Source organism: Narcine bancroftii, chromosome 5, assembly GCF_036971445.1.
Source record: "Narcine bancroftii isolate sNarBan1 chromosome 5, sNarBan1.hap1, whole genome shotgun sequence".
In the NCBI taxonomy this organism is placed as follows: domain Eukaryota; kingdom Metazoa; phylum Chordata; class Chondrichthyes; order Torpediniformes; family Narcinidae; genus Narcine; species Narcine bancroftii.
The window spans coordinates 8515385-8538769 of NC_091473.1; the positions used below are offsets into that span (position 1 = coordinate 8515385).

Sequence of the window (23385 nt, forward strand, 5' to 3'; positions counted from 1 at the left end):
AACCCAGGATTAACAGAGATGTAGACCATCTGTCCCAATACAGATTCAGAATAAACTGCAAACAACTGTTTACTTTTCCAGCTCTTTGGATGCTACGATAATAGTGATCTCAGTGAAGTGATAGTGGGTTGGTGAGATGGTGGTGATGATCATTTTCAGATTATAATGCGCAGTCATTGTCTGAATGTGATGTGATGCCAGCTGGCAGACACCCCTGCAAATTCTGACTCTGTCCTCATTGAAGCTGCTTTTAATGTTAATCTTTCCCTACAGCCGTTCCCCATCTTGCACAGGAAAGTGATCAGATCAAGACTGTGCTTAGTATCGTATATTCTGCTCCTCAGTGAAATCCTAAAAATGGAGTAAAAAACGTTGCATTCCATTTAATAATGGTTTCACTTATCCTGAACTACAGCATTTAAAAAAAAATACAAGCTCTAGAGAATAAATTAGCATTATGTTAATTTCACATGAATTTTACATGCAAGGATGCTGAAATATAAAATAAGCAAGACAGGATTGATTGCCTGATATTAAGGGTAAATGACAATGCAGGATAGTAATAGCTGTGACCTCCCTTAGTATTCAGGATGTGTACCCAGGTTAATTTATAGGACTAGGTGTCACAATCCCAGACATTTCAGTATTGGTTAGATGGAACCTCTCTCGTAGAATCCCTCCTTTTCAGCCAGAGCCAGCGACTGCTTGTTTCAGCTGAGTTGGTCAGGGATTTAATTGGCTTTCTGAGGGCCTGCCCTGTGATTCTTACTTCCCTCAGAAGTTTGATCATGGATTTGGCAACAAATCCTCTACAACTGACTTCAACCAAGCGTATCCTCACTTTCCAACTTTGCTTTTCTGTGGCATCTACCATGCTGGCCAGGGCAACCCCGAGCCCCTTATCTCATCATTGAGTGGTTGCACCACTTGTTTTAAACTGCCCAACTCCTGACTTCCCAGGTAACCTCTTCACTCTAAGTCGTGGGTGATTCATTGCTGGGCAAATGTTAGGTTTCTGACACAGAAATGTGTCACGCAAGGGGATATATTTTCTGAAATATACTGGGTGGGTGGGAGAAAATTATGTAGGGGTACATAATGGTGAGTGAATGGGCTGGAGGACGGATCATTCTCTAATAAATCAGCATTCTGTGGATTGGTGCAATGTCAGGGACAAGTGTACTCAGCATCCAACGAACAACAGCAAACTGTGACAGTGATAAGGTGCCAAAAATATCACACTCAATACAACCTTGATACCACACAGCTGTCAATGGATATCTTAACATAAGTGAATCAAACATTTACCTTTTTTCCCTTGGAGCTGTGAAAATACCTGTGATGCATTCAAAACTGTAAAAGGAGCGTGTTCTATTGAAGATGCACCAAGTACTTTATTTTTAAAAAATGAACAACCATAACTTAGCAGTGGAAAAATACTCCAAAAAACACAAAAGAGTTAGACCATGTTGTAAGTTTTCAAATTTCTGAACCAACTCCAACCACTTAATTTCAGACCTGTATCCTTCTCCCTAAGAGAGTCCACTGCGCTGGTTTCAATTCTCCTCAGAACTCGGTCCAACGTGCTTCGCTCATCTCCTGTTCTCTTCATACTTCCAATTTCCACCCTCCTGAGAACACGTTCCAACATTCCCCGATCTTCTCGCAATCGTTCTACTGATGTAGGAACCATCCTGAAATAAACATGCAACAAAGAAATGCTTCTTTCCTAGTTAACTTTTTTCCCCTCCTTATCTCTCTCTTCATTATTATATAAATGTGGTTCTTTCTCAACTTTTGCCAACTGTTTTGCTGGATATTGTGAAGCTGACTTTTACAGGGTTGATACAAGAAGACAAAACGACCCAATTCAAACGACCCAAAAAAGCAATGCATTACTTGCACTTGCTGCCTGTCTGTTTGCCCTGTTGGATACAGAACATAAGGCTTTAATGCCACAGCTATTCAAATGTGATTGCCAATTGGGCCTCAGAGGACAGATGCTGAAGCTTGACTCAAAGACAGCCCTGGTGGTCTTTAGACAGCTCCCTGTTGTCAAAAAACACCGCGTTGTAATGTCACTGATGTTTAGAGACATGTGAAATCAGTGTAAAAATACATTAAAGTTATAAAATAACAAATTTTATTGAAAACGTCTTTAAGCAAACAGCCAGTATTTATCATTGCACTGTAAATGTCAAGAAATTCAGGACTTGCATGTGCATGTCCCAAATTCATTGCTGATTTTTTGGGATGATCTAATGTTGGATTCCTCACAGAATCTAAAGTCAGAACAGAAATTGGTTGCAATTGCTTGTAGTTACATTAATGAAGTGGGATGCTGAATCTGAACATTTAAAAAAAAAACTATTTGTAAAATTGATGTACAATTGTAAAGCTTGATTTTCTGGCAAAGACGATATCTGTTTCACCAGCTGCCAATGTTTCTCTAGCTGTTTATTGGGTAAGATTTGCACTTGCCTCTATAGCAATGGCTTTGTACAGTGGTTGGTGTTGCTGTACAAAATAACAATGCCATTTTTGATCAGGATTATTTTAATTCCGCTGCTGGTACTTATGTCAACTTCAGAGGGTGGTAGTTCATTGCCCCAAGAAACACTCAGCTAACAAGTTTAGGTGGCAACTTCACTTCAATCTATGATTCATCTGTATCTCATGCATTCTGGATAAGCAACAACCATTAGAACAGCACCCAGACATTATACAACATGTTTTTTTAGCCACATAGGGCTGTCTTAAATTTTAGGAAAATCATTAAGTAGCCTTATGGTCTTTGGCTAAGGAGGGGAAAACAGACCTATGCTAGCTCAATGCCTTCAGGAAAGAATGGGAGAACAATGAACTCAGAATAGCAATTTAGTGAATTTAAAAAAGATTAAAATAAGTTTCAATCATTATTTCAATCATGAAATAGCCGTGAAATGGCAGTGCTACTGTTGGCATAGACTTGGGAGAGCAGTGAGTGGAGACACAGCGCCGCTCCTCAGGGTCCTACAGCCTGTTAAAGGAGTCAATGGAGTTATTTTTAAAGATATTGCAACCTTGTTCAGCACCCACGATGCTGGTGCCTGCACTGGGCAATGTGCCACTAAGGACTGAAGACTCAGGGGCAGCAGCGGACAGGCGTAGGGCACCAGAAAGGGGAGAACACCCCTTTCCCACCTCCTCTACCGCTGAGAAGCAGCAGCCTGGGAGATGATCCTACAGGGAGATGACCACAGCAGCTGTGAGCTGCTGTGACTATGGTTGAAGGACCCACACAGGCTGCAAATTGATGGAGATTGGCTCATGGGAACAAGATTTCAGAACCGGGATTCAAGAGGTGCTGAAGTCTTCCCAAGGGAATCAAAAGTTTGGATCTAGAGCTCGGGTGCCAATGGTTTGAACCAGCTGTGGGCCTGCAGAAGCACTGGAGGCAAATCCAAGGACACTAAGGATCTCTGAAGGGACTCTCATTTTGCTTCTCTTTCTCTTATTGTTAGGGGTGCTGGGCAATGCTCATGGTGACTCGTTGTTTGCCTTATGGCAGACAAAAGTCAAAGCACATCATGTATATTACATTTGATGTATTATTACGTGACAATAAAAGGAACCTTGAACCATGGGAGAGAATGATAAGTAACTACTGCCACTCAAGCTATAAACTAGAATGCATGGACTTCAATTCAGCAAGTTAAAATGCAACCACAATTCTTCGCCTTGAGATTGGCTTCCATCAATTAGGTCACTTACCATCTCGTGCTCATACTATTCCGACTTTTATTGTTGACTGCTGCAGAGAGATTCGCATTCTTGCTGCTACCAGGATCTGTTGGACTGACTTCCTCAATTTGAGGCACTGAAGGATGCCCTGGTGATGAAAAACCACTTGGAGGTGATGATGGTACATGGGATGTCCTAGATGTGGTGGTGGTGGAATCACCATTCGTTGCCGATTGTGCACAAGTGCCGTCACTACCTCGTCTGGTTGGAGTCCCCATGTGGCTGGGTGTTTTGGAAGGATCTGAGCTGAGGCTGTCTGATTTGGAGCTACTTTCTCTTGCTTCTTGCTGACGTTTTCTATATTCCAGCAAAGATACCTTGAAAGCAAACACAACATGAATCCTAAGAATCTTCATTTTCACTTTCATGAAATTTTAATGAGCAGTGTAAATACTTAAGAGGAAGTACAGATGACTGATTTGGTCAACTAAGCAGATATTTTCAAACACCAGAATAATAATGCCTCAAGTGCAGGATTATCCTCAGGAACTGAGCCTGGAGTAAAAGTTAACAATTTAGCACAGTTTGGTTCTGTATTGAAAGAGAGGCCATCCACAGCTGAGATTCTAAATAATGGTGGTAAACAAGAAAAACTGCTGATGCTGTTATTCAAACTGCTGGAGGAAGCATGAAAGACAAAAGATAGGTCTAATTTCAGCCCAAAATCCTTCACCAGAAATAGCAAGAAATGGGCAGACGCCCAAATAAAAGGAGGAGATCAAAGACTGGCAGGTGATGCAGGTGAATACAAGTGGAGGGAGGGAATAGGAACAATGGAATAAAAGTATGAAGCCAGGTAGAGGTAAAAGGCTGAGGAAGATGCACTTTCACAGGAAGAAGGAAGGAAAGGGGGTGGGGTGCTGGAGGAAGGAAGGGTGAGTAAATTATAGTCTCTACTCTTCTTGGTGGTTCTTCAATTGTATGTCTAAGTAGCTCCTATCATCAACCTTAAGCCACACCATCAGTTACAATGCAATTGGCTTTTTATTATATTTACATTTGGACAGGAAAGGGGGTGTAAAATCATCAGGAAACCAGCAGCTTGGGTGGGGATCTTAAAGGGTAAGAGGGAAGCTGTGAAGGCAGTGGAAAAGAAAGAACCTCAGCGTGCTTCAATGAAGGAATGGGTGGAGGCTAATTCAGGCCATGGGATTTGGCAATTGCAATGCCCCCTCCACCCAGCACCACCTCTCCTCCATCTCTTCCACAACTGCCACTCCCAGACCTTCCTGCCAAGCTCAAACAGCTTCAATATTTCGACTTAGCAAATCCCTTTTTCGTTGGCATACTCTTTGTTGGTTTTCTCCATGCCTTTTCCAAAATGTCTGCATTTTTTCCTGTTCATGCCAACTTTAGCTTGAGAAGGTATGTGTAAAGAGGTCCAGCATATACAAGCATAGCTAGACATTTAAAAAAAAATGAAAGTAGAATTTTAGCTGTTTCCACTGGGAATACACATTACTGTTTGGGCTGTGTGGATAGGAAGACATTTCATACATCATGCAGCCTTACAATTTCCTCTCCTCGAGAGAGCCAAAACCAGAATAAACAACATATTCATCTCAGATGGGAAGGCTTCAGTTCCAGAGGCATTCCGCATTCTTTTGAACCACCTTAATGGTACATTTGAACAGTATCTCAGCCACTGGAATGGCGAGCAGTTCCTGATAGATAAATGGGTAATGAACAACTTCATGTTTTTGGAGACACAACATACACCAGTGCTAAATGCCATAAAAATACCAAGTGCATTCCTCCTTTCTGGGAAAGTGCACCTCACTGATACCAAATCATTACTACTTTTTACAACTTGCCTGTATAATGATGAGTCTGAGATGAATTAAGAATAGAAAGGGTAGAAAATCATGGCTCACAACGTTGAAAGGACAAATATTGGGGTTCATCTGGCTGTAACAGGACACCTTCATTCACATACCAATAATTTATGTTTACATTCTATCCTTAATAGGGCAAAGATCTCAAGGTGCTTCATAGAAGCATAATTAAACAAAATTTTGCACCAAATCATATAAAGAGCAAATAGTAAGACAGATAGTTTCACCAGAACAGATAAAACATGCAGAAATGAGATGAGAAATTCCCACTCAGAGGGTGATGAGTCAAACACAAAGAGGCAGGCTTTTCAGCCTAATTTGTCAATGCCTACCAAGTTCCCTACCTGAAAAAGTCTCATTTACTTATGTTTGGCCCATTTTCCTCAATCTTTCCTCTCCGTGTACCTGTCTACATGTCTTAAACTTTGTAATTGTACCTGCTCTACCACTTTCTCTGGCAACTTGTTCCACATATTTTCCACCCATGTAAAATAGGTGCCCCTTAAAGAGATTGTAAATCTCTCCTCAAATCTATCTTCTCTAGTTTTAATTTCCCCTACCCCAGGAGGACTGTGCCTTTTGTGATTTTCAAAATCACCCCTTAGCCTTCTGCACTCCAGAAAAAGCCCAAACTGGCCCAGCCTCCTCTTCTAACTCTCAAGCCTGAGTCCCAGGCACAAGGTTTTGAATTTTTTCCACACCCTCTCCAGTTTAATCACATTCTAATTCACAACAGAAGGCTGTAGAGATCAAGTCACTGAGCATATTTGTGAAGGAGATAAGATTTCCAGGCACGAAAGGCATTAAGTTGTATGGGGGAGACCAGGAAAAGGGAATGGAGATCAAGGATCAGCCATGATCATACTGAATGCACAAGTAAGCTAAAAAAAAAACTGAAAGGCCTACATCTGCTCTGATTTTCTAGCATCCAAGCTTGTTTGGAGGTTAGATTCTCAGGAGAGTCTTAAAGTTGGAGAAGCAGATTAGGGCCTATGCACTGTAGACATAGTCACTAATGCTTGAGCAATTAAAATGCTTAAGGTTATAATACTGTATTCAATAATAATCCCCCTGCAAGATTTGTAAATTTTTCACTGAAATTGACTAAGTATAGGCATTTCAGATTTAAATTAGGAATTTTAAAAAACAAATTAAACATCTGTACAACTTGTGTTAATATGCAGTTTTGAACTTTACCTTTGTGTTTTAGAATTGCAAATGATTTTTCAAAAAATTAAGAGTACTACATTTTATTCAGTGCTCATCAACTTATAATCTCCAACTTTGAGTTTTAAAAAAATGAATATCCTGGTGTACAGTGCTGCATGGTGATGTACCAGTGTCCATTCTTTCCAACTTTAGGGCAGCACAGTTGGCGTAGCGGTGAGTACAACGCCAGTGATCAAAACTGGGATTTGAATCTTGCGTGTCTGTCAGGAGTTTGTACTTTCTCCCCGAGTCTGCACGAATTTGCCTTGGGGGCTCTGGTTTCTTCCTATTGTTCACAACGTACAAGAGTGTAGGTTAATAGGGTATAAATAGGGCGGCATGGACTCCTTGGTCAAAATGGCCTGTTACCATGCTGTAAACTTTAAAATTTAAATAATATAAAATTTTTTTAAAATTAAATTTAACTTTAATTTATAAGCTACTGGTCAAGAGTTGGCTACTCCTTGCCTATTACAGTACTCCTCAACCTGTGGTCCACAGTGGCTTCTGGGGTTTGTTATAGGTGGTCCATGATCAAAACAACATATTTTACTGATATAATATAGTGTGTAAAACAAGGGCATAAATTTGATGGAAAAAAATCTCAAATTACACTCTCACCAAAGCAAACCAAAAATCACGTTGGTGGTTTGATGAGGCTCCAGCGCATTGGTATCTTCTCCTGCCCCCACCCCAACTCATAGGTTTATTATAGCTTGCCCACAGTAAGAAAATGAAAAACATATAACATGGTGATAATTATTAACAATCAGCCCTATAACAGTCAGGATCACAAAGAGAAAACATTGAGTTTCATCATGCAATTAGATGGTAGAATCCTCATTTAACCTTTGGAAAAATTAAGTACAGCATTTTAAACTTGCTCAAGTTGCGTGATTAATATTTTAAATATTCCTCAAAAAAGATGAATTAAAGCCACAATTTTAATAACCATTGGTTATCATAAATTTGGTTACTTGCCTTCTTCTTCTGTGGAGGATTTTGTTGAGCTGTTGTATTTCCTTCAGAATACAAAGGCTGCCGGTCTGCTTGAGGAGACATAGATCCTTGCAGAGAGTCAGATAAGAATCCTTGGCCTTGTCTATTAAAGCAGGAGTCACCAGATGGGCTCATGTACACAGCATCACCAAACCCCCGCTCCGATTGTGAAGATTTCCTGTCACTGATGTAATTAGTTCTATTCTCGAGCCCTCTGTATGGGCCCTCCAGCCTGTGTGTTGGAGTGAGGTCTCGGAGATTGGAGTTCAAAGGCGAACAGGCATATATCAAGTTAAACTCTGTCCTGAACGCTTGTTCGGTGTTTTTCAGGGACGAGGAACCATCACTGTTCTTTCCTGCAAACCCAGTATCAGATTCACTGGGGAATGCTAATGTAGAACCTGGGAGTTGAGCAGCACAGTCTAACAGTGGCCCCTCAGTAACTGCTGTGACCTGAAGAGGTGTGGCATCTGGGTCAGCTTGAAGGGAAAGGTCTGAGAAGCCAGTCCTGGACTGGTCATTATCCGCTCTCAGGGGCGGCTGAAATAGAAGAGGAACTATTTGTTAGTGACAATTAAAATGAATGAGCCTGACTATTTTAAGTGAGGCAGTTGACTGAACTCTGCTTCTGTTTGAACACCAGCATCATTAAATTATAAACACCTTAGATGCATTTCCAATCTTTACCATATATTAAGCCATCAATCTTGAATACACTTCCCAAAGAAAATTTCTGATAAATTTATGGTGCATTTATGATGATTGCCACCACCAGCACTGGTATTTTAGACACAAACAAATGCAGGCAGTTGAATAATTTTAAGATGCACTCCACAAAAAGCCCTTATATTCTGTTAATTTTAGCTCAAGGAATCAGGTTCCTCAAGAATCTGAGCTTTCCTGCTAACCCATTCTCCATGTGCAAACTATATAAAAAAAGTATTGGCTTATTAAATGTTCATTCATTTTGTTTAATATCCAGACATACAAGATGAATGAAAAGTTCTCCATGGAGAGTGAAATTTAGCTTTCAGTTGACGTAACAAATAGCAGCAAGCAGGGCCCTGGGTGCTACATATTAGGATGATACTTCTTAGATCTCCAGGGTTGGTGTTGGATGCTTAGAGCTAAAGAACGTTGTTCTTTAATGTTCCCTAAACTTAGAAAAAAATTGCAAGATCTCTCAAGTGCATCAATTTCCATCACTACTGTTGAGTCAGACCCTCAATACACATTGAAGAAATATAAAAAAGGCAACACTTGCTTCTAAAACCGTTGCCGAAAACATTCGTGTGAAATCTTTCACTATGTCAACTTGTTCCTCTGGATCAAAGATAGACTAATCAAAACTGCTGGCTGTGCCTTTCAGCAAAATTATAATCTATCCATATATGGACTTTTTAAACAAAGAATTGACACAGATCAGTAGAGAGATGACACAGTGGTTAAGTTACCAGGCTACTTATCCAGAGGCTTGAATGAACTATCCAGAGGCATAACTTCAAAAGTCACCACAGAAATTCATTAATATTTAAAATTGAAACCACCATTGATGGTCTTAAAACTACCAGATTTTTGTAAAACGTCATCATTAACCAGAGATCAGCCTTCATATGCCATTCTGGCCATGAAGGAAGTAGCTAACTCTTACCTGCTTATGAAATAGCCCGAGCAATTGGGAATATACAATTCTATCCCAGCTAGTTACACCCACTTGCTTACAAATTGCTTCAAAGCCTCCATTTTGCAGCTCAGAAATGATAACCTGATGGTGCCTTTGGATATCTCATATCTGTAATTATCTTTATGAAGATTTTTTTCCTTGTTATATAACTGTTAAACGAGTGGAGCCCCTGACAGGGAATGTAGTTTCATTTTTGTTTTGACAAAAAACAACTTTTCTAACATGTGCAATATATTTTCACTGAATTGTGTTACAAATCTGTACAAGAACAAGCTATCACTATATGGAAAATAAATAAAAATTATATGAAGATTTAGTTATTTTTTAATTAATGTAAAAGCTAAGAAAAAGAAAATGTACTTCAACAATTCCCTACACTAAGTAGAGTTATAAGAATTCCACATCTTCAATGTTAAGACCAAATCAGACTGAAAAACCCAATAATACATAAATAAATAGTCTGAGGAATTTTAAAGGGAGATACTGAATGTTTGCTCTTGTGCGAATCTGGAATTAGGTCACTTAGTTTTAGAATAAGGGATCGCCAGGTAGAAGAGAAATGTCTTCTTCACAGAGGTTCATGAATCTCTGGAATTCTGAATTGCAAAACCTGTTATTGAATGTATCATACTGAGACTGACACATTTTGGAATACAGAAGCCTAGGGTTCTGGGAACAGGAGAAAGATGGAGAAGGTGGAGATGAGGCCAAGATCAGATTAGATCTGATCTCATTGAATGAAGGAGTAGACACATTAGGTGCCTACTCTTCCTATTTATTTTTCTTATGAAACACTTTTGGTAGCTTGGCACCTGCTGCTGGTTCTACACAGAAAATAAATCTAGAAACTTTATATGGAGATGTATGGAGTCTAACAGAAGCAAGATTATAAACAAATCAGTCAACTCCTCCTGTTGTCAGGCTCAGATGTTTCTGATCTTCCCAAAGTCTGGAATAGTCAAACAAACTGGGTGTACAATACATCTTGCTGGTGTCAGTGCTTTACTGATAAAGAGCATCACACTGCAATTAAACAAATTCTTCAGTACATTCCTTATTCAGATAATAAATAATTCAACAGTTTGCTAGTCACCTCCATTCAGTTAGTGTAATGGCAGTTTTAATGCATTTCCATTCACAGATTCAGGCACAAGGAGTTTCTACATTTTACTAACAAGTAATCTTTCAAATGAACATTGTACATCTACTGCAATGGATCTTTTAAGCTTGCTGACTTGCTATTAATATACATGGTTATTTTAAATAATTGTTTAAAGCAATGGATTATTGAAATAGGAGAAATGTATTTTTCTTTTCTTTTAGAGCAACTGTGCCTTTCCATCAGAATTTGAAGGTAGAAGACATAATTTTAATACCATTATTTCTGCAAAACAGGGCTGTTAAGCTACTAGCCTGAATAGTCAAAGTTGGTGAAAGTTCATTTTTATCATAAACGGAATTCGTTTTCATTTAATTAGTTATCTCAGTACATTGGAAATTAAAACTACAAATACCTGAATTTAATTTGTGCTAAAACATTTGGATTCAAAAGAACAAAATATTCTTTACCATATCCTCTGCAGACTCCATTTTTATACATTAACATAAATATCTTTCCATTCAAACAAAGTCGAGCCAAATTCAGACATATAAAAACAACTGCTAAAGATCTTAGTCTTCATCTATCAGTTCCCCTCAGTTGCCAAAACTAACTCCAGAGTATACATTGGTAATGTGAGGTTTTGGCAGTTGACACTCTCCCAACCAGGGTGCAGGATTTATATTTGCTTGTTCTACGGGATTTTATTTGGTCTTTTGGTCTCAAGTTGAATTATTAGCATTTAAAGTTTACTGCTTCCCATACTTATAATCATAAACCAACAAACACCAGCTAAAAGTACACCTACAACTTATTTTCAAGTCAAAAGCAGAATTACATAATTAAGTATATTTCTAACAGACAAACCAAACTATAAATCTGTCATTAATGAGAAATTTGGGCCCTATTAGGCTGTGCTATTGAAGGGACAGATAAATGTGAAGTTGAGACATCAAAATAATTTAGCAACAAAATTTTATGAAGGAGTTGAAGGATTAAGAATATCCATGCTATACTGTTGTAATACCATGGGAATATTGCATGGTTGGATATAAACTTATTCAAGATGTTTTAATCATCCAAAGATTGAAACTAGTCATAAACAACTTCATTTGGTTAATCATCTTTATAACCAGAATTTGTATTTTTATCTGCGTATAGCCAGCCAAAAAAGGTAAAATTGTATCATTATAAATGTGAAGGTGACCAAAATCAAAACACATCAACTTGATGAGGAAATTATAATACAGAAGGCAATTGCAAGTTCTGAAAGTAGCTGCCAATCTTAAACCCGTAGGCAAAATGCAAAATATTTTCCTTATGATTTTCAGAATTACTGAAACTTTAACTCCAGCTTAAACTGATCAACTTGCGGAAATGTATAAACTATTTTATCTCCGCAATGCTGTCTCTCCAACTGACTCCTTGTGCCTCATCTGTGAAGATGAATGGTCTACAGTATGCATCACATCCCCAAGGTGAAGGTTAACAATTTTAATGTTAGACAGGCAGTTGGATTGGCTGCATAATCAAAAGTTATAAAAATATCAGTTCATGTAGGTGACAGCTGAGAATTGGAGTCCAATTCTTCTTCAAAGCACCACGTTAATTAACTAACACCCATCTCAACAACAGAGGATCTGTCTGTGCATCAACAAAGAATAACTAACAGATTTATCACACACAAGAGCAGCAGGTTTTTAAAAGTCTGATCAGACTGAAAACCTTCATTAAAACTCTGAGTGGTACATTTTTATGAAATCATCAAAAATTTTGGTGAGGTGATATTTAGTAAACTTAATTCTACATTTAATAAGTCTGTTGCTTAATCCTGAAAATGTCACAGTGCTTCTATATGCTTATTCTGTTTAAGATAGATGTTTTACAACATAGGTTAACCATGAGAAAAATTACTGCTTTCAACCTGATATTGTCACCACTGTGAATTAATATATGAAACTTTCTCTACAAACAACAAGGACAACAGCTCTGAGTTAAGTTCAGTCCTGACCTCAGTTGATGTATAGCTTTCCTCTGAATTCTCCAATTTCCTCCCTTGTGTCAAAGATGAGCTGATGGATTAATTGCTTAGTAAATTAGCCCTTGGCGTAGATGTGGTGAAAGATTCAAAAATGAAAGTTGGTACATGTGGGAGGATATAATTGTGGAGCCACTGAAGAGGAGGAAGAATGAGAAAAAAAACTCAAAATACAGGAGACACTCAGCAGGTTAGGCAGCATCTGTGGAAAGTTAACGTTTCAGCTTAAAGCATAATTGCTGATGAAGAGTCCCTCATGTGAAATACTAAGTCTTGCTGAGTGCTTTCAGAACTTTTTGCTTTTTATTTCATATTTCCTGCTCCTGAGGCATGGGGCTGACAGGATTGTTCTGCTGGGTTTCAATGACACCTCCTTCTATACACGCGTGAGCTGACTTGGAGTACTCTACAGCACATACAGCTGCTTTCAGTCAGGATATCCGCAGCAAACATAAATCACAAGAGCTATGCGGTCTGTGCTGCCAAATTGGTTTTTTAAAAAAAATGGGAAAGCTGGACCAAAGCAATTTCCATTCGGAAATGTAATGTGAACCAAAACCAGCTGGGGTAATGTAGTGTGCTAACTCTGCATGATTGGAGTTAGTTGCGACCAACCTGAAATATAGATTATTGATTTAGCAGACTTGATTTGCAACCAAATTTGCTTTGTTAGTTTATAAAATTTGAGATTTTTATATGGTATTGTCTTTTACACGAGTATATACGGTCATTTCAGGCTTGAATACTTTAAAAAAAGCTCATTCTTGTATTGCTTATGTATTGTGGTAAATACCGTATATTTTGGCGTACAAGTCGACCCTCCTTTTTCAGTATCTTTTTTAAGGGTTTTATGGTATATCCAACATATACGTAGACCTCCATTTTCTGGCTGCCTGAGATGCCCCTTTGAGTAGCATATATGTCAACCCCCATAGACTGCACGGATTGGCTGGAGGTGATTGCTATCATGGAGGGTCCATCGACAACGCAGTATGCAATGAAAATATGAAGCGAGCTTTAAGTTGTAAGTAATAGAAATGGCAAAGAAAACCAACAACTGCACTGATGTACATGAGAAGTTGGTAAGAGATTGGAGGAAGAAAGAAGAGCCTTTAAGAAAAATACCAAAAAGGCAGTTGTTGTTTGAGAAAAGAAATCATTTGTTGGCCAGAGTTGCAGAATGAGTATGTGAACAGAGGCAAGATTACTCTAGTCACCCGAAATCAAATAAGAACATTTGCACTGCAGTGGGCCAAGTGTCACCCAGACCTCAGTGATGATTTTGAGGATACAGTAGGCTGGCACAATCATTTCATGTACAGGAAAATTCAGGTATTACGCCAAAAAACAAAAATAGCACAGCAACTACCAAAAGTTCTTGATCACCAAGTTGTAAGTTTTAACTAATTGTACAGAACCGGCAGAAACATCAGTTTGCCTTGGCAAGAATTGGAAACATGGAGAAAACCCCCATGAATTTTGACATGATAGACAATGGAACAGTGAATGGAAAGGTGTTAAAACTATGCAAACCAGAAGTACAGGCCCAAAAGGACCAGGTTTACCATGGTGCATGGCCAACGGGGCAAAGTTCAGACCTATGGTAATCTTCAAACACAAAATTAAACCGAAATTGAAATTCCCTGCAGGACGGATGAAAATGGTGTAAAACTATGGATAAACAATGTGTGGAACCGACGGCCAGGCAGTTATGCAAAGAACGGAGTTTGCTGGTCTGGGATATGTTTCGTAGCCACTTAACTGAGAACACACAATACTTACATGGCAGTTATCCTGGGTGGTTTGAAATCTATATTTGCAACCTTTCCATGTCTGCTTGAACAAGCCATTCAAAGACCATGTGTGTGAGGAATGGAATACATGGATGTCGAGTGCAGAAAAGTCGTTTATAAAAGGCGGGCAATGCATGCTGCATCACTTGATGTGCTGTGTAACTTTGTGCTCAAGGGATGGGACAAAGTTAGAGACTGTGATAAAATAGTTTAAAATGTAAGGTGTCCCTTGTGTAATTGATGATACACAAGAGGATTTATTGTAGGACACTGACGACGAAGCTGAAACCGCCTCCTCTGTGACCCATATGATAACTGTTTAAACAGTGAGAGTATGGATGTGCTTATTGCCATCTTTGCCTCAGACGATGAAAGTGAAAGTGGTTTTGAAGGGTTCTAATTGTGCTGTTGTTTTCAATAAAAATTTCAATGAAAATCAGTCGCATTCTAGGCTTTGTCTGATTTTTAAAGGGTCAATTTATATGCCAAATCAGTTTTTCAAGGGTCGATTTCTCCGCCGGATTGGCGCGGATTGGATTTTAAGGTCTCAAATGTATAGCCGACGTATGTTGACCCCTTTTTTTTTAAAAAAGAGAATTTTTTGGGTTTCACGACTTATACGCCGAAATTTACAATAATAATATTTTGGCATTTCAATAATTCAACAGAATATGCCATTGAAAATCACTATAAATGTAATAATACAGCAAAATAAAAGCCTGAGAAGTATTTTAGTCATCATCTAAAATGTAAATAAAAATTATGAATCAAACTACTAATCAAAAGATGCTCCAGTTTGGTCATATTTTGATATATTTTATGACTATATGATGAATAACTTCATTCTCCTCAAATTTATTTATGGAAATTACTGATTACTGTGAAATCTTCAGTAGCTACACATAATTTTACATGTAATAATTCAAGGAAAACAATTCAAGTAAGTTTTTCTGATTGAAATTAATGATTACGCCTTCACAAATTCCATTTTGAAATTTACCTTCAAAGTGAAATAATACTGGGGTGTGATGACAGCTGAAATATTAATGAATATCAAAGGCGAGACAAAAAAAAAGATTCATAAATTTAAATCTTGCCGAGGCAGCTTGGAAATTTAATTTATCAATAAATAAATCTAGAATAGTAAAACAGCTGGTATGATGATAGAACAATTGGATTTTCACAAATACATTTTAGGCAAGTAAATTTGCCAATTGTACTGATCTATTGGTCTGTAGCCCAACAGAAATGCGCTCTGAAATCATCTAGTCTGCAAATTGAGTTCAATGGCAAAAGGGATGGGCAATGAATGCTGGGCCTTGCTAGAAGTGTTCACAATCCGTGAATAAAAAAAAGTGAACCTGAACTACAGCATCAATTGGTATTTCTTTATTAGCAACTCCCAATGAATTGGATGGAGTTAGTGTACTCCAGATTAAACACAGGATCAGCCAATTTAGTGAATTGATCTAACAGTTAACCCATAACAAAATTGATAATCAGCTTTATACATATATATATATATATATATAGAGTAACTTTGCTAGATATCATTAAATGCTCTAGAGTTATAATTTAAATTCCACTAGAATTGTGTGCTAATTATTGCTTTATTGTCTTATCAGATACACAGACAGATCCCAGGCACCGTTCCCTGCCTTTCTCTCTCTCTCTCTCTCTCTTCCCTTCTTTCCTCCAGGGTATTATTAGAATTTTCTCTCCAAGCCTTAATCATGCTTTGGCAAAATTAGTGACCTAAGTCAGGCATGTGCAAATTTAACCAGATGTACAAATATGAGAATCATGCTGTAAAGAGATTGTGTTGGAATCACAGAGAGAGAGAGAGAGAGAGAAAGAGAGAGAGAGAGAGAGAGAGAGAGAGGGAGAGGGAGAGGGAGAGAGAGAGAGAGGGAGAGAGAGAGGGAGAGAGAGAGAGAGGGAGAGGGAGAGAGAGAGGGAGAGAGAGGGAGGGAGAGATGCTGGAAGTGCTCATTTCAGCCTTGCAAATCTAAGTGAGATACTGGGATAACTACCTCTGGTGAAAACGGCTCTGGCCTATGCACAGGGGAACTCTCAGGAGAGGAAATGTTCTAAGAGAAGGGAAAAGCATGTTATTAGAATTCTACTCACAAGTTGAGTAAGCAAAAGCAAGAGAGAGCCACAGTCTTTTATTATAAAACTGATTTAGTTACAAACAAACTCAAGGGACAATTGACTGGGAACTTGCATGCATAAATAAGAATGGCTATAATTACACAACTTGTCAATGTGCAACATGATAATGTTTTAAAAAGGATTTTGTTTACAGGAATGAATCCATTTCCATTTGATGATTAATATGTTATTTCAATTATGTGCCTTTTGTTACAATGCTCGTATAAATGTATTACAAAATTCCTCAATCTTTGCTTTCAAAGAGAAATCAAATTAGCTTTACAGGTTCTAGTTGAAGCACAAGACTTGAAATAAACATTCACTAAAAGTTACATAAATTAAAACAAAATTACAAAAGGTTTAACGTGTTAAAAACTGAGGGGCTTTACTCTGCATCCTCTGTTATATCTCACAACTGCTGACAGATCAGGGCCGTTAGATGAGATTTGAAAAAAGTGACCGACTACAATAGAGCGGTTGAAAAGATGGTGAGAGACAGCTAACAGAGTACAAACAAAATCAATGGAGTTTAAAAATAGAATTTGATGCTAAAAGAAAAATAATTACCAATAAAATATGGGCAGTTAGTCAAATGACAAAATGGAAAACTAAACTGCCATCAGCAATCAAGTTCAAACTTTGCCACATCTGTTAAGTTCATTGGGTTACAAAAGGAAGGTGCCAATTCATTTTTATCCCTTTATAACCATTCATCACTGTTTGTTTGTAAACCAAAGCATGAGAATAAAACAATAACCTGTGGCTTAATGTTAGGCTTTATTAAATTAAAATGACAATGCAAAACTAATCTTAAATGTTTCTTGATCTATAAAGAAGCATTAGAAGATTAAAAAAGGCAATGTGTCAATTGTCAGACTCCATAGAATTTGCCGTGGGTAAGCATGTCAGAAGCTGGATGAGCACAATTGCCAGATTAAAGCCATGTATGTGCTTAGGCTCAGTAATATTGGTAAAGCTATGGTATCAAGAACTTCTCTCAGGAGAAAGGTTTCAGAACGCCCCTTGGACTTAGAGCTGGTTGAGGCAATTAAAAGTGGTTCTGCGAAATATGATCTGTTAGATTAAGAATGATACTGTCTTTATAGTAACCAGCAATATGGCAGGTTGGATCACTGTGGATGCATTTACAAAATAAGATGTTAAAATATTCTCTAGCCTTGGTAACATATTCTTTATCCAACCACTATGTTTAAATTAATATTCATAATATTAGTAGAGGCAATAAATCATAATAAAACAAATTTGAAAGAGCAATACTGTAAAGACAAAGATTGCATACAATTGAGGGCACGCAACTCAGAGAAACAATCTTTCCTTTGGCAAACTTGGAATAATTTTTGAAGAAGGGAAAGATTATATTTTTCTCAATTAACTTCATCAGTTTACTAAAATATTTTTCCACATACACACACACATGTATATTTTTATGGCAGAAATTGAACTCTACCCTGCCACAATATCTCAGAACAAAATATTTTGCTTCAGCTTTCACATATGTAACCTGGAGAACAAAGGTGGTGATGTCACAATTCAAGATGAACACCAACATACAGGTCGAACTTCTTTAATCCAGCGACGTTGGTACCCGGCCATTGCCAGAACATGGAAAATGCCGGAAAATAGAAAATAGCTGTTAAAGGTGCATTATGTGCCTCATTCTGACCCTTTCTTTGAACTAAAAGGATCAAATATATCACAAATCAAATTGCAGTTAGCACATCACATTAACAACACCAGTGATCGGGACCGTGGTTTGAATTCTGCGCGGTAAGGAGTTTGTACCAATGGCAGGTGCCGGACCACGGGAGTTGCCGAACCACAGAGTGCCAGATTTAAGAGGTTCGATCTGTATACTTATAAATCAACAATAACATAGTTCAACATCTTATTAAGGTTCTTTTATCATAAAAGAATATTTTTAAGAAAATATTCATGCTTGATATTAATAATTATTTCTGTCAGAATAAATTCAATTGGGCCATATACACCATATGTTGTAAGAATATTGAGTAATCTAAATACCTTTTACTGTACTCAATAAAAAAAACTAAGAACACATAAATCGAGGGAAAATTTTTGAAACCTAAAAACAGGCAAGGATTAAGAATTTACCTCATGAACGCTTGTTCATTTGTCAACACCAGATCAAAATAAATGCCTTTGATATGGACATTCATTATGCACCAGGGTGTGAAGCATAAACTGCAGGTGCCTGAAGCGACCTAGATATTTTGACTTTTTTGGGCAAGGTAGAAATTGCAAAACAAGACCTTACTCTGCATAGTATCAAAAAGATATTCACAGCGGTGTGTATGTGTGCATAACATGTCATATGATCATTAAAATTATACAAGTTAATTCAAAGATGGAGTTATCCTGCATAAACTTTAGTAAAAAACTGAAGGAAAATCATTGCAGGTGTCTTTTGCCAGAAACCACTTCAGACAAATGGGAAAATTTGCATGGCTGGAAATTAAAGTTGTGAATGTCCTAAAAGAAGGGAGTACACCCACTTGCAGTTCTGCCTTTCCTCATTCTAAACTATTTAAAAAAGAACTTTAACATTAGGTAATGAAGACAGTAGATCTTTCAGATTAGTGTCAGCAAAGACTGCAATTTTAAAATACCAAAAATTATAAATTAACTTTCGAAAATAACTGCCCACATTTCTCAAGTATCAACTGGGATCGTATCTGGGGAAGTCTTTTCTCACCTAACCACGTTGGTCAGAGATCACATGCTCATTAGCATCCAATAATTGGATATAGCTACTGTACTACATTATTTAAAAATGACTTTCACCACAGTAATTCTATAATGAATAAAATACTCAGTATGTTGGCAAGCATCTATGGAGAGAGATACAGAATTAATATTTCAATAATTCCAAAGATTAATCTTTTTTGGACCTGTTGAGAATTTTCTGTTTTGCCTCAAATTTCCAACATCTTCAGTACTGTACTTTAAATTTAAAAAATAATTTCAAAGGTTATCAATACCACGAGTTCTGTACTACATTTCAATTTTTACCTCAGTCCAGTGAATGTTAATCTTATGAAACCATGGCAATAGACAGTTTCTGAGCTCATTGTATAGTTATGACAAATGGGGAATTCTATTACCTTTCTTCCCTTCTGCGCAGGTCCCTAAATTGTTGTGAAATCATTCTAAACAGCCAGCTTTAGAACACTCCCTAGATGCAAATGAATGTTTGGGAGTTAAACGGGCTGTATTTGGCAGCTGCTACAGGGTTGCAGGAACCTTCTACTGGGTAGGAAAGGGATATTTCCAGGTGTCTTCTTTCCCCACTACCCCCGAGCTATGTCAGGGGCTGGGTCGAGTCCCGCAGAGCTGGGAAAGCTGAGCAACCCTCTCACTAAATCAGCAGGCTGCTCATCTCGCTCCTGCTCACTCTCCAATTACCACTATTTCTGTGATTCCCTGCAACATACAGGTATATCCCGTTTTATGAAAGTAAAATGTTCCCATGAAACCTTTCAAACGCCAAAATTTCATAAAGCGAAGATCTATTCAAATTTCTTTCGGAAAGCAAACACAGGTTTCTTCATAAAAAGCAAATTTGCATAAAGCGAGTATTCATAAAGCAGGGTATACCTATAATGTCTTTGTTTATTTTCAACACAAACAATTTCAATTACAAATGTACCTTAGGAATGAAATCCTGTCAAAACCTGGTGTCTTCCTGTAATAAAGTTCCCAGCTTAGTCACAACTGAGCATAATTTGATGGGATAATCAGCTAGAATAGCCATATGGTATTGGTATCAAGTGAGCAGAGATGTGCAACATTTAGTTGGCGTAATAGAAAAAGGTTAGGCTTTATTGCTATGCCTAATGTTAGATTGTAATCAAAATACAGACATGAATACTGGGCTCCTGGCAGAGTAAGTATTCCACTAAATGATCTACAACTTCAAGAGATGAAAGGGAGCAAATTGATTCTCTGTTTACTTCTAGCTGAGAGAACAGGTTAGGATCAGTTTTTAAGCTTCTGTCAGTGATATTAATTAACAGAAGCCAAGTTTGAGGAGACAGTGGAACTTATTTGCTCACTATTCCCAGCCTTTTGAGATCTGGAAATAACATTTGATGCCAATTTTCTGTACATTTTACAAACTATTTGCTATAGTTTGCCTAAGGCAAAAGGCAAGTTAGAAGTATATTGTTCATCAAATTTCCAGTCATATAGATTAAATTTTTTGAGTAATTTTGCAGACAGTGCCAACACTATCAAGAGAATTTAGTGCAAAGCAAGTCTTTCATAGTATGCCATGAGTTACTTAAGATGAAATGAAGAATTCAACAGCAGCAATTTTTCCATCGTCATTTTGGATACAGTTGAAGAGGTGGGGATGGGGGTGACAACCTACCAGGCGATCAGGTCTCAGCCACGGAGTCTGGTCTGGTGCCGAAGTAGGGAAGGGAGGAAAAGAGGCCAGCTGCAATGATAGGGGGACAGATAAGAGCTTCAGTGGAAGGGATAGAGAATCCCAGATGGTATGTTGCCTCCCTGGTGCCAGGGTCCAAGAAATCTCAGATCAAGTTCACGGCATTTTCAGGAGGAAGGGTGAGCAGCTAGATGTCATGGTCCACATAGAGCCAATGATGTGGGTAGAAAGAGTGATGAGGTCCTTCAAGGAGAGTTCAGGGTGTTAAGTTGAAGGACAGAACCTCCAGGGTTGCGATCTAAGGATTGCTACCCATGCCATTTTCTATTAAGGCTAGAAATAGGAGGGTAATGCAGCTTAACATGTGGCTAAAGAGATGGTGCCAGGAGGAAGGGGTTCTTCCTGTTCCGATGGGACACCTTGCATCTGAATTGAAGGTGGACTAATATCCATGAGGGAGGGGAAATTTGCTAGCACTGCTCGGGGGGGGGGGGGGGAGTGTTTAAACTAGATATGTAGGGGAATGGGAACCAGAGTGCCAGAGCAGATAGGGAAGTGGAAAAGGTAGAAGATTATGGAAAGATTGCAGAAGTCAAAGGGGTCTATGTGGTGGAAATGTTCTCAGATGCTTCTATTTCAATGTAAGAAGTATTGAAGGAAAGGCAGATGAGCTTAGAGATGGAATTGGCACATGGAATTATGACATTGTGGCCATTAGTGAAACTTGGCTGCAGGAGGGGCAGGACAGGCAGTTCAATGTTCTGAAATATCGCTGTATTTCAGACGCGATACAGCTTGTGGGGGCGGGGAGATGAAAGGGGGAAGGCTGACATTGCATGTCAGGGAAAATATCACAGCTGTGTTCAGGCAGAACAGACCAGAGGGCTCGTCTACTGAAGCTATATGGATGGAGCAGTGGAATGGGAAAGGAATGTCCTCACTCATGGAGTTCTATTATTGATCTCCCAAAAGTCAGTCAGAGAGATAGCAGACTGCTGCAAGACACACAAGGTTGTAATAGTAGGACATTTTAACTTTTCACATATTGACTGGGACTCCCATACTGTAAAAAGGCTGGATGGCTTGGAGTTTGTCAAATATGTTCAGGAAAGGTTTCTAAGTCAATATATAGAGGTACCAGCTAGTGAGTGTACAATACTGAATCGCTTATTAGGACAGGGTACAGAGGTATGTGCAGGGGAACATTTTGGGTCCAGTAATTATGTTAATTTAGTTAATTAAGTTAATTTTGGAGAAGTTTGGGCATCAGGTTGAGATTCTAAATTGGAGAATGGCCAATTTTGAGGAAATGAGAAAGGATCTAGAAATAGTGGTTTGGGAAGTTGGTTTCTGGAAAGATGTGATAGGTAAGTGGAAGATCTTCAAAGTTGAAATTTTGATAGCACAGACTCTGCATGTTCCTGTCAGGATTAAAGGCAAAGTTAAAAGTAATGAGGAACCTAGGTTTGATGGATTTTGGGCGTCTGGTTCAAAAGAAGAGAGAAGTGTATAGCAGGTATAGGCAATACAGCAAATGAAGTACTTGAGGAGTATAATAAATGTAAAAAAAACTCAAAAAAATCAGGAAGGCTAAAAGAAGATACAAGATTGCTTTGGAAGTCAATATGAAGGAAAATCCTAAGGGTTTCTACAGGTATAGACAAAATTGGTCCCCTTGAAAATCAGAGTGGTCAGCTTTGTATGGAGCCAGAAAAATGTGGGAGATCTAAATGCTTTTTATCCCCCAAACAGTATTCCCTCAGGAAATGGGCACAGAGCCGTGGGAAGTAAGGAAAACAAGCAGTGAGGTCACGGACCCTATACAGATTAAAGAGGAGGTCACTGCTGACTTAAAGCAAATCAGGGTGGATAAATCCGCAGGCTTGACAAAACATTCCCTCCGACCTTAAGGGAGGCTAGTGGAGATATTGCATGGGCTCTGGGAGAGATATTTAAAATATTCTGAGCCACAGGTGAGGAGCTGGAGGATTGGAGGGGAACTCATGTTGTTCCCTTGTTTAAAAAGGCTCCACTACACCAACCATGCCACCCTAGGGATAGTCAACGTAGCTTTGTGCATGGTTGGTTGTGTTTAACCAATCTTTTTGAGTTTTTCAAGGAGGTTGCCGAAAAGTTGATGAAGGCTCTGGATGTTGTCTACGTGGACTTTCGTTAGGACTTTATTCCTGGAGTGTAGAAGGTTGAGGGGAAATTTGATAGAGGTATTTAAAATTATGAGGGGGATAAACAGTAAATGTAGGTAGGCTTTTTCCCACTGAGGATAGGTGAGATACAAACCAGAGAACATATGCAAAGGGTGAAAGGAAAAAAGTTTAGGGGAAATTTCTTCACACAGAGCATG

The 23385-nt window shown here is 38.4% G+C and overlaps 1 protein-coding gene across 15 annotated transcripts in view; it reads right to left on the reverse strand.

Moving 5' to 3' along the window:
- Positions 1 to 23385, reverse strand: part of setd5 (SET domain containing 5) — a 158836-nt gene that overhangs the window by 9873 nt on the left and 125578 nt on the right. For 13 of the 15 annotated variants that reach the window (XR_011357310.1, XM_069936681.1, XM_069936669.1 and 10 more), the window contains 4 exons: positions 16474 to 16530; positions 7809 to 8366; positions 3754 to 4100; positions 1519 to 1694 (listed from right to left, as the gene is read on the reverse strand). Coding sequence is in view for 14 of the 15 variants with exons in the window: in XM_069936681.1 (XP_069792782.1) it covers positions 1519 to 1694; positions 3754 to 4100; positions 7809 to 8366; positions 16474 to 16530 (1138 nt within the window). In the remaining variant the exon portion in view is untranslated. Of the gene's footprint in view, positions 1 to 7; positions 352 to 1518; positions 1695 to 3753; positions 4101 to 7808; positions 8367 to 16473; positions 16531 to 23385 lie in introns of those variants that run through there. The other 2 variants (XM_069936682.1, XM_069936678.1) reach the window with 2 other exon arrangements.